The 19016-nt window shown below is 41.8% G+C and overlaps 1 protein-coding gene and 1 long non-coding RNA gene across 2 annotated transcripts in view; one reads left to right on the top strand and one right to left on the bottom strand.

The window, feature by feature from the left end:
* Positions 1-15378, top strand: part of SH3GL2 (SH3 domain containing GRB2 like 2, endophilin A1) — a 629532-nt gene extending 614154 nt beyond the window's left edge. Inside the window, exons 8-9 of the mRNA XM_069239475.1 lie at positions 6567-6694; positions 14044-15378. Coding sequence (XP_069095576.1) covers positions 6567-6694; positions 14044-14243 — 328 coding nt within the window. The 3' untranslated portion in view covers positions 14244-15378. The remainder of the gene's footprint in view (positions 1-6566; positions 6695-14043) is intronic.
* On the bottom strand, positions 5865-16791 carry LOC138300294 (uncharacterized). The gene is made up of 3 exons (XR_011204905.1): positions 16743-16791; positions 7737-7831; positions 5865-6089 (listed from the first exon to the last, which is right to left on the bottom strand). It is a non-coding gene; the product is annotated as an uncharacterized lncRNA (long non-coding RNA).
* Positions 16792-19016: the final 2225 nt, after the last annotated feature.

Genomic DNA, 19016 nt, shown 5'->3' with positions numbered 1-19016 from the left:
AAGAAGCAAAAAGGTAAGTCTTCCAACAGGAAAAAATAATACTGGAAGAAGCTGGAAAAGGCGGGGAAAAATAACTGGAGAAAAAAGTAGCTGGAGCGAAGATCACCACCAAAGGAAGAGTTGCAGCACAAGGAGAACAAGAATCACTCACCATATATACCCAAGAACAGGAAATGACATACAGGAAGTAGAAAGTCACCATATTGGATTGGGAAAGATACATAGAAACATATAGAGAAAAGACACCATGTTGAAAAAGGTTCCTAAGGCATGCTGGGAAAAAGAAAGAGCATGGCTGCTGAATATGCACATAAAAACACAAGGAAAGGAAGAAAAAGAAAAGAAAGAAAGAAAAAGGACAGGCTCATCAGGTAAATGAGGGATGTGGGGGAAGGTGGCAAGTAAATATTGAGGGCACGCCGCGTCCAAGACTCGCTGAGGCCCAATGCCCAATTTGGGGCCTCGAGCGAGAAAGTAAAGCACAGTAGGGGTGTGGCACGCCTGGCTGCTGTGAACCGCGGCTGTGCCCTGAGCCAAATGCTCGGCTTGTGCCGTGGTCAGCTGCGGCGCGACTCTACGAGATTCTTTACAAAATGAGAACATGAAAGTAATCACAATAAAATCTCAGGTTCCGGCTCACTGTCTTGCACCCTAGCAGTTTCCTAATGTTCTTAGAATTCTGGAGAAGTCTGTAGCAAATGACTATTCAGTTCTTCTGTGGGCATAGCAATGGTAGGTAAGGTGACCCACCAAACTCTGTTAGCCAGAAGTTTGCAGTCAGTGTCTCTCAGGCAAATGGAACTACCTGATGTGGTGCCCACTCTGAATTACCAAATGCAGGTGTGCCAGTGGACATAGCATGTGGCAAGCTGTCACACTTGTGGTGCTGGTTCGAGCAAACCCCGTCTTTCTCTATGGTCAGCCACCTGGCAAGGCAGTAGTTGCATGGAGGCACCTCCAGCAGTCTGCTGTGGAGGATTTTTCCTCCTTTTGTTCAGGGTGCAGGTGTAATTTCAGCAAAGGTAGTACCAGAATACAGTCTGCTTCTGGCTGCGCCACAGCAACTTCCTTTTTCTGGGTTCCCATCTAAGTCAATGTGTGCAAATCAGGTGACCTGTTAAATATTTACTTTGAAACACCAGGGTCACATTTATCCAGTCTTGCAATGCCTCCATTGTTTCCAATATCCTTTATTTTTGTCTATATAATTACTTTGTACACAAGATGATGTAACAAATGGATCCCATGCACCTTCACCCAGACTTCCAAAGGAACCATTTAAGCAGGGTGCTTACTCGTCAGTTGCACCAACATACTCAGAAACTCTACTTTACAGATGGTTGATGGAAGAAAGAATTCTGTACTTGGCCTCAAAGCTTTGTCCACCCTTCCTTTTCACCTGCACCCCTCCCCAAGCAGTATGTATCAAATAGAATGAAGGCCCTCTAACCTTTAGGAAAAGCTGGAGAACCTTGAGTGTCAAAGATTCATCTCCGTGCAAGAGCCAATTCCAGAAGATGTGTTTTATTTGAGAAAAGCATTGTGAACATGGCATTTAGGAGTGTGTTCCTCAAGCAGTACATATCCTTTCTACTTCTTTATTGAATTGTAATAGTAGAATGTCACCTGGATGACCATTCCATGTCACCATGGTACCTGGGTGATAGGGAAACAAAAACAAAAAAATCATTTACGTATATATAGCCTCCACATGCACATAGTAATACTCCCCCCAGACCTCTTTGCCTTCATCATTGATTCATAATGATGGGACGTAGTTTTTTTGATTTGCAAAAGTACATGTATATGATATTTTTTATTGGAAAACTATTCACCCTTACATGATGGGTATTTTTATTTATTCCTACACATATGATTGTGGCAATAAATTCCTTCATTTACATCCATGTTTGTCTTTTGTGAATATCTAATGTTCCCAATTGATGTCTCACAATGGGTACTACTAGGAAGTATTAAATGAGATATGCATGCTTATATTGAACTGTATGTGGAGTATGCTTTCTGCTCACAGTTTACATGTAACATGGAGCAACGGTTCACCACCTGTCGATAGGAAGTAGTAAGAGATTAGTTACACGGTAAATAGACTCTTAAATGTTTACATTATGAATAATTAAAGTATGTGACGCATTCATATTCAATGTATTTTGCACAGTCAATGGGTATTTATATATCAGACCTCGTGCGGATGATGATAACAAAACACTGAATAGCCACTCAAAACATCACTTCTTCAAACTTGCGTCACAAAAATCCCTGCCAGAAAGATGGAAATTTAAATTCATAGGCTTAAATCTTTGATTTATCCACCTTCCCAACTTTTTTCAGGAATATTCCAGGGAACTTTCAAGCATTGCAGGTGAACATCTACTCATTTTTAAATGTACTATATCTAGATTTCCACAGGTGAAAATAAAATGCAAACCTGCAATTTCACTTTTTTTCTCTTTTGCTGTTGGGTAAGTATTTTTCATCATAGAGAAATCTTTTCCTTTACAACCTCCCAATTGGTCTAACCCTGCCATTGACATCATAAAGGGCCATTTTAGAGTGTGATAAACCAGGAGTGGTAAAGTAGGACGTCTGCCAAAATTGTCTCATGTACCATCTGTTATATTTAGTGTCATGGATTTCAAAGACATCAGTAGGGTGAAGGGGACATCTATCTCTTTTAGGCCTAAATCCGGTTGCAAATAGTGGCAGCACAATGCTCAACACGTCTTTCAACCTGTTAGTAATTTTGAGATGCTACCTGTGTCATAAGGTATTGCACCTTAAAAATCTCTTTTGAATGGGGTCACAGAAGGAACTGTCTAATGAACATTAATTAGGCCGTTCAACCTTTTCGACTTCTTGTGACTAGTTCCATTGAACACATGAATGGTCGTCTGCATGAAACTGCAGACAACCATCTCAGTGTTTTCATTTCCACATTGGAAGCTTTTCATTTTGTAGAGAAGCCAGTGTTCCTGAAAGGAACCGGTGCTGCTTTTAAGAATTGTTCCTGTATTAGGGGTGGGAGAAAGGGGAATAGGCTGCTAGAACATTTTCACCTTTCTTTGGAATCAAAGCCCTTCGAGGTCAATGGATCTTTAGACTCTGCATAGGGTGTGGTAGAACCACTAACACAATTTCGCACAAGCCAATTAACTTAAACAAAGTGACCACTGTGGCCATGGAAGGAAAACCCCAGTCAGAAATAAAGTTGAGGGATTTATAACAAAGTCAAGCTCAAAGTCATGTAGTCAATTCGCAAGGCCAAGTTGTAAAAGTACAGAATCACCAAGGGCTGTCCAAGATGATAAAATAAGTTCAGGCAAACTAACATTAATAAGACTAAGCATTCAAGAAAATAATGCAAAACATTAACAGTAAATTTCTGTGATAACCAAAATCAGGTGTTTCTCAGGTTTGGCAAGCATCAGTCAATTTATATCAACAGAGTTATAATTTTGGTTGGGTACAGGAAAACCCTACAGTAGATCACATCAGGGGAAAATATGTATGGGGAAAAACAAATGCGGGCAAAAGAAAAAAGGAATAAAAAGGACAAAAAGAATTTGGAAAAGGTAATCTTGGAAACAAGGCTACTAACTTGGGTAGGCAAAAGATAGGCAAAAAGGGAAAACGTCAGCAGATCAGAAGTTCAATAGGGGATTGGAAGAAAAATCTCTAGGTCTCAATGAGGCGTCTCAATGAGGCATCTCAAGGGGCAAAGCAGAGAGGAAGATACCTACCCAGGGGCTATAGCATGTGGGGTTCTTCATCTGCAGGGGTCTGTAGAATCTGAAAATTTAACCAAAGTCCAACTGGTCATCAACATATCAAAGTTCATAGGGCATTCTGATTCGCCAAAGGTGACAGTCCACGTTACATTGAAGGGGCATCATCCAATAGAAATTTATCACACAACTCCAAACTGCAACATTCATAAATCTTCCCGGGTCTGTCATGGGAACATCATCCATCCATATAGCTCCACACAAGTTTGAAACATTTGTATATAATATCAGTCCACTGTTCAGGATGTTCTAAATTCAAGGAAATTGTTGCACTTCTTTCTATGTCTAAAACAATAAGGGTCTTTTTACCAAAGCTAATCTTCTCATGGTAACGAAGTCTGAAAGAAAGGTTCACATTAGAGAAAAGGCATCCACATTCTCTCCACAGTCACAACATTAAGGCCCAGCAGGCCTCAATTAGGCTAATACAAGTGAGTTGATACAGCACACTAATACATGAAATAAAACATATTTTTAATATGCAAACTATATTTTCCCTATTAATAATTCTTCATTAGCATATGCATTTTAATATTTTAAACAGAATAACTCTAGTAATGCATTTCAGTCAGAATAACCCAGAAATTCAATATCTTTTCAATACATTCTATTAGTCTGGAGTATAAATGTAATCATAATATCAGTTTAGTCCTTCTAACAATTAACTTGATGAAAATACCACCTGTGCTGCTCTCTACAGTTTTAGAAAATGCACCTTTAAAATGACTTGTCAGTGCAGCTTCTACATTCAAACCATTAGTGCTTTGGTTAACATAAGCCATGAACTGTCACACATAGATGACTTTTGTGACACGAGGGACAGTGCTAATATTTCAAATACATCAAGACATTAAACCCATAGGATCTGCCTGCTCCCCTCTTAGTCCACTTGGCAAGATTTCCAAAACGGGAGCTTTGCCTTTGTGAATCAGTTACCACCTCCTTCGAGACGTCTGTAATTTTTTACTAGTTTGCAGCCACAATAGTAGTTATAAACGTTTCATACATTTCACTGTGAATTGCAATTAGGAAGGAATGCCCCTTCCACTTCACCCTCTAAATTGCAGTTTCAAATGAGCCGCAAAACTCATTTTCAATCTGAAAAGGGTTTTCCAAATTGTAAAAGCGTTTAATACATAGAAAATGCGATTTTGGAGTCGTACCCCTGATACTGTGTGTATCTCAGGGTTTGCGCCTAGTAAGTACTTTAGTACATGAGGCTTAAATTTGCACGCAAAAATAATGGTATTACTCACAGTCGCGGCTCGCTTCAATCAAAAGGAGCGGGGAGTTTGCGGCATGTGGGGGATAAGTGGGGTCTAAAATTTATTTAAATAAATTAAAAAAAATAAAACAAACAGTTACCTTTTCCACGTCGTCCGCGCCAAGCTCCTCTTCCCTCCTGGCTGCACGCAGGCACAGGCTCCCAGGCTCCCAGCCTGCCCTGCAGCCAATCCTGACGCTGCTCAAAGCAGCGTCAGGATTGACTGGGAGCGCCCTAGCTGGGCGCGCCCCGGCAGGCTTGCAGCCTGTGGAGGCTCTCTCCAGCCCGGCTACTGTGTTGCTGGGCTGGAGAAACCCTTCTGCGCATGAGTGTTTGGCCTGCCCAAGACGGCCGGCCAAACATACATGGCCATTGAGGGGGAGTGCTGAGCACTCCCCGCGACTGCTCGTCACCCCTGTGGCCCCGCCCCTTTCACAACAAGGGGATAATGTTATCCCCTTGTTGTGAAAGTTTTGAAGCTTCTGCACTCCTCTGCCCTAACGGAGGAGCCGCTCCTGATTACTCACCTAATTCTCACTTTGTCACACAAAACTCTTAATCAGTGCTATTACATTCAGTGTTGAATTATTCATAGTGAAATATTTATACACTATTAAGACTGGTTCTGTGCTGTAACAGGCACATGTGGTTTCTTGTCTTATTGTTTACTTCATTAATGCTGTGATTGATTTTCTTTACTGAAATTGTAAATGAAATAAAATATGAGAAACATGCAATTAGAACAATTTAAAATCCACTTTAAATAATACATAAATTAAATATTTTCTTACACGTCAGGTTTGGTGTATTCATGTTCTTTACCAACGATTTTGTAAAGTTCGTCAATGGAGAATTTGACCACTGGAAACACTGCAATTGTTAAAAGACAGCAGTGCCAGGTCTTTCTTTGTCTCTTTAGGGTGTCCAGCTAGAAGAGACTGCTTCTGAATCGACCTGCTTGTGTATTAAACCCAGAGCAAATGGGGCTGGATGAACTCTGAGTCAATTTTCTGAAATACATTCTAAATGAAAAGAATATGAAAAACATGTAACTAAACAATTTAAAAATCTATTTTATATAATACATGAATTAAATATTTTGTTACATGTGAGATTTGGTTGATTCATGTTCATTAGCAATGATGCTATACAGCTCTTCAGTGGATAAACTAAATACCACTGGAAATCATGCATTTGTTAAATTGCTGTATTGCCTGTGTTGTCTGTTCTTTCTCTCTCTCCCTAGGATGTCTTAGGATATTACACATAGGATGGGAAGTATAATCTTCAAAAACAACTAGTTCTTCGTCTTTATTCTTATCCCCTTAGTTCCATTCCTGTGAACATTGTTATTGTTGTGATTTTGTTTCTTAACTCAACTTTGTTACTATTAAATGTTACATTTCTTATAATGAGCTGTGGTAAGCAACATGGAACTAGATGCAAACAGCATCCCAATGCACTCAAAGTCAATATGCTCAATGTATGTTTTTTTGCAGAATCAAAGAAGCTGCAAACCAACCCAGAAGGGAGTACCAGCCGAAGCCCCGCATGAGCCTTGAATTAGTTACTGCTGACAGTCAGCACAATGGAGGTCTTTCCAATGCTGGGACTCCTAAACCATCAGGTAAATCACCATTGAAGGACAACATTGTTCATAAGTACAACTATTTCAGAAGGTCACATAAGAACGTCATTGATCAGTAATGATGTTAAGTGGTTCAGATTTTTATGCTAACTGCATAGCAATAGATTAAATTTATGATTTGCTTATCATAGAAGATGATATTTTGCATTGTTTTGATAGTGAAATTTAATTTGTGAGATGTCTATTTTGCACATATGATCCCAAAAGGGAACATAAAGTTTTGTTGTGGTATTTTTACAAGATCATAGCTTTCAACAGCTAAATGGAAAACAAATTTTAACCAGAGTGCAGTGACTGCCTTTTACATGTTTCAGGGTATGCCATCCATTAGCATATACTTGGACTTGCCCCTTACAACCTACTTTCTTCCTGCTAGACTGCTCATGTCTGAGGAGATTGTAGACCAATGTAAGTGACATTGGCAAAGAATCCCCTTTCCCCCCCACCAGATAATTAAAGTAGTGCTAACCTTATTGTACCATGTATGACAGTGTAATTACAATCCATGTTTTGATCCCTTTTATTTGACTAATTGAAAATAAAATGCAAAGGTGGTAAATGCATTAGAAGTTGCATTACTAAGCAGGAGCTCACAGATTACTTTTTCAAATGTTATTAACCCCTTCACTGCCAGGCCTTTTCCCCCTCCTGTGCCGAGCCTTTTTTGGCTATTTGGAGCAGTTCGCGCTTAGGCCCTCATAACTTTTTGTTCACATAAGCTACCCACGCCAAATTTGCATCCCTTTTTTCCAACATCCTAGGGATTCTAGAGGTACCCAGACTTTGTGGGTTCCCCAGAAGGAGGCCAAGAAATTAGCCAAAATACAGTGAAAAAATCGTTTTTTTCAAAAAAATCGGAAAAAGGGCTGCAGAAGAAGGCTTGTGGTTTTTTCCCTGAAAAGGGCATCAACAAAGTGTTTGCAGTGCTAAAATCACCAGCTTCCCAGCTTTCAGCAACAGGCAGACTTGAATCAGAAAACCCAATTTTTCAACACAATTTTGGCATTTTACTGGGACATACCCCATTTTTACGATTCTTTGTGCTTTCAGCCTCCTTCCAGTCAGTGACAGAAATGGGCATGAAACCAACGCTGGATCCCAGAAACCGCAACATTTCTGAAAAGTAGACAAAATTCTGAGTTCAGCAAGGGGTAATTTGTGTAGATCCTACAAGGGTTTCCTACAGAAAATAACAACTGAAAAAGAAAAATATTGAAATTGAGGTGAAAAAAACATCAATTTTTCTCTACGTTTTACTCTAACTTTTTCCTGCAATGTCAGATTTTCAAAAGCAATATACCGTTACGTCTGCTGGACTCTTCTGGTTGCGGGAATATATAGGGCTTGTAGGTTTATCAAGAATCTAGGTACCCAGAGCCAATAAATGACCTGCACCCTGCATTGGGTTTTCATTCTATACCGGGTATACAGCAATTAATTTGCTGAAATATAAAGAGTAAAAAATAGCTATCAAGAAAACCTTTGTATTTCCAAAAGGGGCACAAGATAAGGTATTGAGAAGCAGTGGTTATTTGCACATCTCTGAATTCCGGGGTCCCCATACTAGCATGTAATTCACAGGGCATTTCTCAAATAGACGTCTTTTTTACACACTGTCTTACATTTGGAAGGGAAAAATGTAGAGAAAGACAAGGGGCAATAACACTTGTTTTGCTATTCTATGTTCCCCCAAGTCTCCCGATAAAAATGATACCTCACTTGTGTGGGTAGACCTAGCGCCCGGGACAGGATATGCCCCAAAACACAACGTGGACACATCACAGAAAACAGAGCTGTTTTTTGCAAAGTGCCTACCTGTAGATTTTGGCCTCTAGCTCAGCCGGCACCTAGGGAAACCTACCAAACCTGTGCATTTCTGAAAACTAGAGACCTAGGGGAATCCAAGATGGGGTGACTTGTGGGGCTCTGACCAGGTTCTGTTACCCAGAATCCTTTGCAAACCTCAAAATCTGGCTAAAAAAACACATTTTCCTCACATTTCGGTGACAGAAAGTTCTGGAATCTGAGAGGAGCCACAAATTTCTTTCCACCCAGCGTTCCCCCAAGTCTCCCGATAAAAATGATACCTCACTTGTGTGGGTAGTCCTAGCGCCCGCGACAGGAAATGTCCCAAAACACAAAGTGGGCACATCCCATTTTTTGACAGAAAACAGAGCTGTTTTTTGCAAAGTGCCTACCTGTAGATTTTGGCCTCTAGCTCAGCCGGCACCTAGGGAAACCTACCAAACCTGTGCATTTTTGAAAACTAGAGACCTAGGGGAATCCAGGATGGGGTGACTTGTGGGGCTCTGACCAGGTTCTGTTACCCTGAATCCTTTGCAAACCTCAAAATTTGGCTAAAAAAACATATTTTCCTCACATTTCGGTGACAGAAAGTTCTGGAATATGAGAGGAGCCACACATTTTCTTCCACCCAGCGTTCCCCCAAGTCTCCCGATAAAAATGGTACCTCACTTGTGTGGGTAGGCCTAGCGCCTGCGACAGGATATGCCCCAAAACACAACGTGGACACATCACAGAAAACAGAGCTGTTTTTTGCAAAGTGCCTACCTGTAGATTTTGGCCTCTAGCTCAGCCGGCACCTAGGGAAACCTACCAAACCTGTGCATTTTTGAAAACTAGAGACCTGGGGGAATCCAAGGTGGGGCTCTGACCAGGTTCTGTTACCCAGAATCCTTTGCAAACCTCAAAATGTGGCTAAAAAAAGACATTTTCCTCACATTTCGGTGACAGAAAGTTCTGGAATCTGAGAGGAGCCACAAATTTCCTTCCACCCAGCGTTCCCCCAAGTCTCCTGATAAAAATGATACCTCACTTGTGTGGGTAGGCCTAGCGCCCGCGACAGGAAATGGCCCAAAACACAACGTGGACACATGACATTTTTTCATAGAAAACAGTGCCTACCTGTGGATTTTGGCCTCTAGCTCAGCCGGCACCTGGGGAAACCTAGCAAACCAGCACATTTTTGAAAACTAGAAACCCAGGGGAATCCAAGATGGGGTGACTTGTGGGGCTCTGACCAGGTTCTGTTACCCAGAATCCTTTGCAAACCTCAAAATGTGGCTAAAAAAAGACATTTTCCTCACATTTCGGTGACAGAAAGTTCTGGAATCTGAGAGGAGCCACAAATTTCCTTCCACCCAGCGTTCCCCCAAGTCTCCTGATAAAAATGATACCTCACTTGTGTGGGTAGGCCTAGCGCCCGCGACAGGAAATGGCCCAAAACACAACGTGGACACATGACATTTTTTCATAGAAAACAGTGCCTACCTGTGGATTTTGGCCTCTAGCTCAGCCGGCACCTGGGGAAACCTAGCAAACCAGCACATTTTTGAAAACTAGAAACCCAGGGGAATCCAAGATGGGGTGACTTGTGGGGCTCTGACCAGGTTCTGTTACCCAGAATCCTTTGCAAACCTCAAACTTTGGCTAAAAAAACATGTTTTCCTCACATTTCGGTGACAGAAAACTCTGGAATCTGAGAGGAGCCACAAATTTCCTTCCACCCAGCGTTCCCGCAAGTCTCCCGATAAAAATGGTACGTCACTTGTGTGGGTAGGCCTAGCGCCCGCGACAGGAAATGGCCCAAAACACAACGTGGACACATCACATTTTTTCATAGAAAACAGTGCCTACCTGTAGATTTTGGCCTCTATCTCAGCCGGCCCCGGGGGGGCAGAAATGGCCTAAAATAAATGTGTCCCCAACCCCCCCTCCCCCCTTCCCCCCAGGAGCGGCCCTTGCCTATGGGGTCGCTCCCCCTGCATGACATTGGCGCCAAAAAATAAATCCCCGGTGCCTAGTGGTTTCTGCCCCCTTGGGGGCAGATTGACCTTAAATCGGCCAATCAGCCCCCAAGGGGGGCAGAAATGGTCTAAATACAATTTGCCCCTCAGGGGAGCGACCCATGCCTAATGGGTCGCTCCCAATCTCTAAAAAAACAAACAAACAAAAAAAAAAACACAAAAAAACTATTTGCCCTGGCGCCTAGAGGTTTCTACCCCCCCTGGGGGCAGATCGGCCTAATACCAACAGGCCGATCTGCCCCCAGGGGGGGCAGAAATGGCCTAAAATAAATTTGCCCCCCCGCCCGCCCCGGGGAGCGACCCTTGCCTACAAGGTCGCTCCCCTTGCGTGACGGCGCAAAAAAAAAGATCCCTGGTGCCTAGTGGTTTCTGCCCCCCTTGGGGGCAGATTGACCTACCATTGGCCAATCTGCCCCCAAGGGGGACAGAAATGGTGTAAATACAATTTGCCCCTCAGGGGAGCGACCCTTGCCTAAAGGGTCGCTCCCAATCTCTAAAAAAACAAACAAACAAAAAAAAAAAACACAAAAAAACTATTTGCCCTGGCGCCTAGAGGTTTCTGCCCCCCCTGGGGGCAGATTGGCCTAATACCAATAGGCCGATCAGCCCCCGGGGGGGCAGAAATGGCCTAAAATAAATTTGCCCCCCCCCGGAGAGTGACCCTTGCCTATAAAGTCACTCCCCTTGTGTGACGGCGCAAAAAAAAGATCCCTGGTGCCTAGTGGTTTCGACCTACATTGGGCCAATCTGCCCCCAAGGGGGGCAGAAATGGTCTAAATACAATTTGCCCCCCAGGGGAGCGACCCTTGCCTAATGGGTCGCACCCCATCTCTAAAAAAACAAACAAACAACAAAAAAAAAAACAATTTTTTTTTTGCCCTGGCGCCTAGAGGTTTTTGCCCTCCTGGGGGCAGATCGGCCTAATACCAATAGGCCGATCTGCCCCCAGGGGGGGCAGAAATGGCCTAAAATAAATTTGCCCCCTCACTCCCCCCCGGGGAGCGACCCTAGCCTACAAGGTCGCTCCCCTTGCGTGACAGCACAAAAAAAAGATCCCTGGTGCCTAGTGGTTTCTGCCCCCCTTGGGGGCAGATTGACCTAAAATCGGCCGATCTGCCCCCAAAGCAGGCAGAAATGGCCTAAATACAATTTGCCCCTCCAGGGGAGCGACCCTTGCCTAAGGGGACGCTCCCCAACTGTAAAACACAACAACAACAAAAATCCCTGGTGACTAGTGGTTTCTGCCCCCCGTGGGGTCAGATCGGCCTAATAAAAATAGGCTGATCTGCCCCCATGGGGGGCAGAAATGCCCTAAAATAAATTTGCCCCCCAGGGGAACGACCCTTGCCTAAGCGGTCGCTCCCCACCTCAAAAAAAAAAAAAAAATGTATCCCTGGTGCCTAGAGGTTTCTGCCCCCACTGGGGGCAGATCGGCCTAATAATAGGCCGATCTGCCCCCAGGGGGGGCAGAAAAGGCCTTCAAAAAAATGCCCCCCCTGGGAGCGACCCTTGCCCAAGGGGTCGCTCCCTTATGTCACTTTCAATGATAAAAAAAGACATCCCTGGTGTCTAGTGGGCGTTTTGACAGCCGGATTGCTTTACAATCCGGCTGCCAAAACGCAGAGAGAGACTTCAAAGGGAAGGAAATACATTTCCTTCCCTTTGAAGCCTCTCTGCCTCCTCCCCGTGATCGGAAGAGAAATGCAAAGCATTTCTCTTCCGAGGCCCTGTGACAAACAGCGCGCGCTCGCGCGCTGACATCACAGGGGGGGTGGTGGGGTCGGGGGTGGAAGGGGAAGGGCTTCCCCTTCCATCCCTGACTTTGGGGGGTGGGGGGGGAACTCCACAGAGGGAGCGCTAGCGCTCCCTCTCGGCTGGGTGCCCAGGACGTAATGGTTACGTCCTGGGCACAGCAGCACAGTGCCGCAGGACATAACCATTACGTCCTCGGCACAGAAGGGGTTAAAATGTTGCTTTACAAGACCTAAAGCTGATGTGGAAAGCATGCAGTGTCTTTTTGAGAACCTTTGTTTTCTAACAATGGACTTGAATGCTGCCCATTGCTTACCATTGGCTAACTCCGTAGTCACTCTGATTTGTTTGCTTCTTATTGGTCAGCTGCCATAGGCTTCTTTCCTCTTCATATGTTTGTCTTTCCATAGACCAAGCCACATTACATGTACCCTCTCCCTGATAATGTTTCTAGACACTATTTTTTTCTTTGTGCTTAAGCCATTTACCAAAGTGTGTCTTTTTTAGCTTGCTCATTCATGTACTTCTCCGCCCTCCTATCCTTCCTCCTTCACTCATCCATGTTGCTCCTAATTTCAGAAGGTCACTTAAGGATGTCATTGATCAGTAATCATGTTAAGTGGCTCAGGTTTCGATCCCAACTGCATAAAACTGTGGAATGAATGAATGAATAAATATTTGTAACTGAAACTGAAACATATGTTAATTGTGTGTCCCACTATAATGGCCTCAAGCAAGTACAAGGTGCATATTGAAGGCTAAACGCAATTTAAATATGTTAAAGGTCAACAGCTTATCTTCAGCAATTATATTATAACTTATCCCCATTACCTCACCAACACAAGCAAATAAACTTGCTCTCTGCTCATTGTGCCACCTTCAAGCCTTTACTGGATTTAGAAAGTAGACACTTGAAGCTTGATTTTCTAAATGGTAATCTAAGTATTCCGTATCCCATACCGTTTGTAACTAGATCTTACTTCCCAAGTCAGTTATCAACCTATGAAAGTATGAATTTGCTTTATCAAGATTCGGTTCTGCGACCCACAGGTGTTTTCGCATGCACTTCATCAGTTGAACTATCTTGTTGCCTTGGACAAAAGTGTGTGTCTCTGTCAGCCACCGTACACCATTAATCTAAACTGTATTGGAAAAATAGCAGACTGTGAAGAAAGCTGCCCTACAATAACAAACATTCCAGAGAAAGAACTCTAATGAGAGAGGCTCATATAAAAAAATAAAAAAAATCACAAGAGTTATATCTTCTTTAAAGGTGCCAAATCCTAATGAACTTTTCATGATAGAGCATATTTTTACATGTACATACTGGAAGACTGTGAATGACATATGCATGATAATGCACTAGTAATATGTCATTTGCAGGATACTATCTTGTAACCAGTGATTATACATATGGAGCTGGGAATAATTTACGTGTTAGTTATCTTGAAAACCTGTGATGGATCTGGCTCTGTGGACCGACAGTGTACAGCCATGGTTATATATTCTGACAATCAGACAGGTTTACTTCTTATTCAGATACAAGTAACCAACATCACCTTTTTTCTACACCAGATCACAATCCGCATGCACAACCATGTCCACTAAAATAGTAGCCCCACTATTGATTGTTTTATGCATAACTGATTACTTAAAGAATGATGATTCTGTAAGGATGTTATGTTTGAATGAATGGTTATTTTTAATGTATGTACTTCAACAGTATTGCTTTTTGTGTGTCTTCTGTAGGAGCTCCACTGGATCAGCCGTGCTGCCGATCTCTGTATGACTTTGATCCTGAAAATGAAGGTGAACTTGGATTTAAGGAAGGGGACATCATTACCCTTACCAACCAGATTGATGAAAACTGGTATGAAGGGATGCTTAATGGCCAGTCAGGTTTTTTCCCTATCAACTACGTGGAGATCCTGGTACCTTTGCCTCTTTAAGATGGATGGCTGATCATCGTTTCCTCACTCACCCCTCCAGATCTCACTTCCCTTCCCCGGAAATTTATTACCATACCATCCAAAAGTTTTGCTTATGACACATAACAAGTGCAAAGCTCAATGGTTGAAGTTGCAGCTTCTTCAGATAACTTTGGTTCACGTGTTACAGATGTATTACTTTAAAGTCTTAGGGGTATCTGCTGTATGACACAGGGAAACATGCAAGCCACTTGGTCTTTCTCATTCCAAAGGATTTGGACCACATGTGTTTACTCTTACCTAACCAGCATTGTGTATTCTAATTTATACTACTAGTTTTGTTATTGTTCCTTGGCTATGGTTTATTGTTTAAAGGATTTGTTACTCTTCTCGGAGAGCCCTGGCATTTTTCTGACTGTGCAATATTTGTGTAAGCAATTCCATCTGATAGAATGTGAAAAAGACCCACCAGTTAGCACTGAATTAACGTAATTGAACTACATGATGTTCTGTATGAAGAGTCCAGTTTGTCTATCTCTACACAATATGTACATTCAGGAAGTCACCAACTTGAAAAGAAGATCTTAAGAACATTCTTCATTTTGTTTATACTCTGGTAAATCTTCTTCACAGGACAAGACTTCATGAAAGTCTTAATTATGGGCAACCCAGAGAGCCCTGCTCACACAACCCATTAAAGGAACAGAAGGCATTACATGCTCCTATTCATTGTACCTTCTGCTCTGTGGACATTATTGGTGCAAAATCTGCCCTCAGTGAGGACTTAAAAACAAAAAAACATATAAGCTTTGTGCAGAATATTGAACAACATGTGGCTGTATTTGCGAGATCTTGCCCGTCAGTTTGGATGTTGTTTTTCGGTTCGCTGTGCTCCCCGTTTCCCCTCTTACTTGGTGTATACAGTGTTTTGCTTACCCTAACCATTTCTTTTTTGTAACTGTTATGCAAGTCTATTTTAGTTGAGCTATCAGAGGTATATTTATCTAAATTGTACAGACTCCGGTGGAGATTAATGTGCTGCTTTGGATGTGCCACGTCAGTAAATGTTCAAGCAAAATGAAGGCAATCCTTACTACTGTATGTATGAAGTATATTGTGGAAAGCATTGATGTTTCAAATAAACAATGCTCAGAAACCAAGGTGATGTTTATGCTGTCTTCTCTCTTTTTGGCTTTCTCTTTTTCAAAGTAATCCTATTTATTTGACATCCCTCAAAGACACAACTCACAAAGTGAAAAGGTGAGTGTCTCAGTGTGTGAATGAGTGAGTGAAATAATGGGCATTGTGCCAACATAGAATTGAGAAACAAGACCATCTTGTTTGATCTTTTTCAATTTACATTAATACAACATTTAACACATAAATATTGAACATCCAACTCTCCCAAATCAGTGTTGCAACTCATTTTTGATTCATGCACACCCCCCCACCCAAAAAACGTATTTTTTAAACAACATCCAAATTAAGAAAATAATTTACGGTGTGGTAGGTTTTGTGGCCAAGGAAGTAACTGAAAATACAATTTATGAGTATATATAGTTCAGCCAACGCAACTGTAGGACATGGCTTGGGGTAGGTCGGTGTGATTGAGACAGATCCTAAGAGGTGGAATTAATATGAACACTTGCAGAAATGAAAAGGGCAACACAACTCCTTAGAAAAAATACCTATGAAAAATGGCTGAGTCTGAAAAGATTTAATTTTCTTCTAAAAGTGGAGATGCAGTGGGTTCTTAGAATTTGGAGAACATACGATGAAAGATCTTCTGAAACATTTAGTTGATCTCGCAAAATAACAGAGGTGCATATGATCACATTTCACGAAACACAGTGGGAGAGAGTATACATTTTTATATTTTGTTGCAGGGCTCTGTCTTAAAAGCACCATCTAAAATGTAGACAGTCTTACAACAAACATCAATGAATGAGACATATTCAAATGTGTAACCAATTCTACAGTAAATTTAAAGCGCTCAATATTTTTACCCTCTGAAAGGGTGTGAAGAAAGGATTCATCTTTCTCTTCTACTGTTTGACATCATACTAGAAACTGTAAGCAATGGCAATGAATCAATAAATATGTATAATGGCAAAGGCCAACAAAAAACATGAGTTTTAAGTGTATTACAACAGCACTTGAATTCCATCCTACTTGTTCCACAGTATATCAGACTATTGAGTTCAGAAATATTATGGTGCCTTGAAATTGTGGCCTAAATATCGAGAACTAAAATATTGTGATGGTATGCATATAGAAAAACATAGATTTACATCTTTAAACCTTCACACGTGCACACTTTGAAGATATATTATCAAAGTGCATTGATTAGTATCACTAGTCAGTCCAGAGAGACAGCAGGGTGATCATGGTCTCTCTACAGATCTACTACATTGTTTTCTCTTCATAAGGTGTTTTTGCTCAGTGGCAGCTGCCACTGATCGGGGGTGGAAGGGTTGGGGATAAGAAAATAATATTATAAATAAATAAATAAACACTTACCTCTTTCTTCTGGAGACGGATTTACGTCTCCTCCGTCCTAAGTTCCTGGCACCACACAGGCTCCCAGCCAATCAGGACGCTGCTGTCACCAGCATGACAGCAGCTTCGTGATGGGTGTGAGCAGCCTCGTTTGCAACTCCCACAGGGAGTGGGGCCCTGGGTACTTTCTCCACCCGGCTGCCCAATACAGCCGAGAGGAGAAATGTAAAGTGCGCATGTCTGTTTTGCCGGTTGAACACGGCCGGCCAAACATACATGAACATTTATTGTGCACATAAAACTCCCCCTTCAGCCCAGCCCCGCCCCGCCCCAACCTGGCTCCCAGGAAAAATAAAATGATAATAACACTTTGCTACTATCATTTTATTTTTCCTTCCCCGTCTGCTTGAAAGCAGCGGAGCGACGCTCATCCGCCCTAGAGGAAGAGCCGCCCCTGTTTTTGCAATGTATTTATGGGTACAGAAAGAGCAATTTTTGATCTGGTGTGGTAGTTTTTGCTGTCCTTCAGAGCATTTGACATTGTTTTTCAAATAAATATAGAAACAGTGGGCTGCGGAGAAGTAAACATATCTCATCTCATGATATTGGGCTGTTTGGTGTCTCATTTTGAACAAGAAGTGTTTCCCTTGCAGTACATTGGGACTTTACATATCAAAATGCAGTGAATCGTCACGCTTTTTGTAACATTCGGTCCTTTATACTGCATGTTGCTTTTAAACACAAACCAATTTCTTTTTCATCGCAGCACATGAAATGAAGGCATTTTTTTCTTTTTCTCGGAACTCGAGGGTGAGCCTGTTCTTAATATGGCTCAGATTTAGCTTTTCGTTTTGCAGATTGGGACGGCTTCACCAAGGAGATCAACAACAAAGGCTGCAACCTTATACCACTTTGGTGAACCCATTGTGGGTTCAGCCCGCCCAAATATCAAAAAGACAATCTGCAGGCTTTTAAACTGTTCTTGTATGTTCATCACTACAGCTGCTCTAGGCGACATGTAACAAATAGCCATCTTACAACGGCTTTTTTTTTTTTTACTATTTGTAAGAGGTAGCATTACATTTTTCTTATATTTAAGACAGTTAAAAAATGACGGTTGTTTAAATCGAGCGAACATATATTGAACAGGTATTTCTAACGGTAAGCATTCACAAAACAACATTCTTGACTTTCTTTAAACATGTAATCACAAACATTATTATTCTAGCAAAGGAATTGTAAAGAATGTACATTATATTACATTATGTCGACCATTTTGAGTTTTGAGGTGTGGTGAACATTTTCTTCCCTTCAAATGAATATGTGATCTCAGGGTTCATGAGTTATTTAAATATGTAAACAGTAAAAACCCTTTGTTAGTTATTTATTGGTTTTGAGCGCATGCAGTTGGCCAGAATTCTCCTAGCGCTAAGAAATAGACTAATCGAGGGCTAAAAAATCTACAAATAACTAATGCCTAACTTAAGAGCACCAACTGAAAGTAAAGTAGGTCAGCTTCTAGGTGGGCCTAACCAATACATTCAACTAGCCCCAACCATGAATCACCACCAGACCTGGGACAAAGTAACCTACCTCTAATTCCGAAAGTCTGACAATTGATGACCTAAAGTATGAGTGCATTATTATCCAGGTTTTTAGCTGCTTCTTAAACCTAGAAATATGAGTCTGGCTGTAGAGATCGAGCGGCAAAGCACTGCAAACTTAGGACACCTGTTAGGAAAAAGATCCTCCACCTTGAGGAACTCTGTTTATTTTAGTAATAGTTAGGAGGAATGCTGATGAAGAACAAAGTAATTCGGATCGGCACTACCAGGGTAAAGTTACTGAAGTAATAGAGGAACCGAGTAATGGAAAGCCTTGAAACAGATGAAAAATCTTTTAAACAATTTGATTTTGGATGTAAATTTCTTTAGATGATGGAAATAGAGGCAGGAAGGTTCAGAAGCAAACATGTTGCAGTGTTTTGAACCAGCTTGAGCCATTGTTTTGAAAAGGCCGGAGACCAAGATAAAGAGCATTGCAGTAGCTCAGCGGGCACTTATGGTGGCTCATCTGGCTGGATAAAGGGAGGATTTTGGTAGAAAAAGAATGATTTTCCTTAAGATCAACAAAGACCAATGCTTTTATTGCTTCAGGAGTGGCTTACTCTTGTTACTGTTGTTGTTTTATATTAAGAGGATGTTATGAAGCTCCAGTAAGTCCATAGCTCCGCTGACAGACTCATTTTCAATGAGAATCATTTTAAATCACTATGTTTGGTTACAATGCAGTACA

Source organism: Pleurodeles waltl, chromosome 1_2, assembly GCF_031143425.1.
Source record: "Pleurodeles waltl isolate 20211129_DDA chromosome 1_2, aPleWal1.hap1.20221129, whole genome shotgun sequence".
NCBI lineage: Eukaryota > Metazoa > Chordata > Amphibia > Caudata > Salamandridae > Pleurodeles > Pleurodeles waltl.
This window is presented reverse-complemented; position numbering and strand designations above follow the sequence as displayed.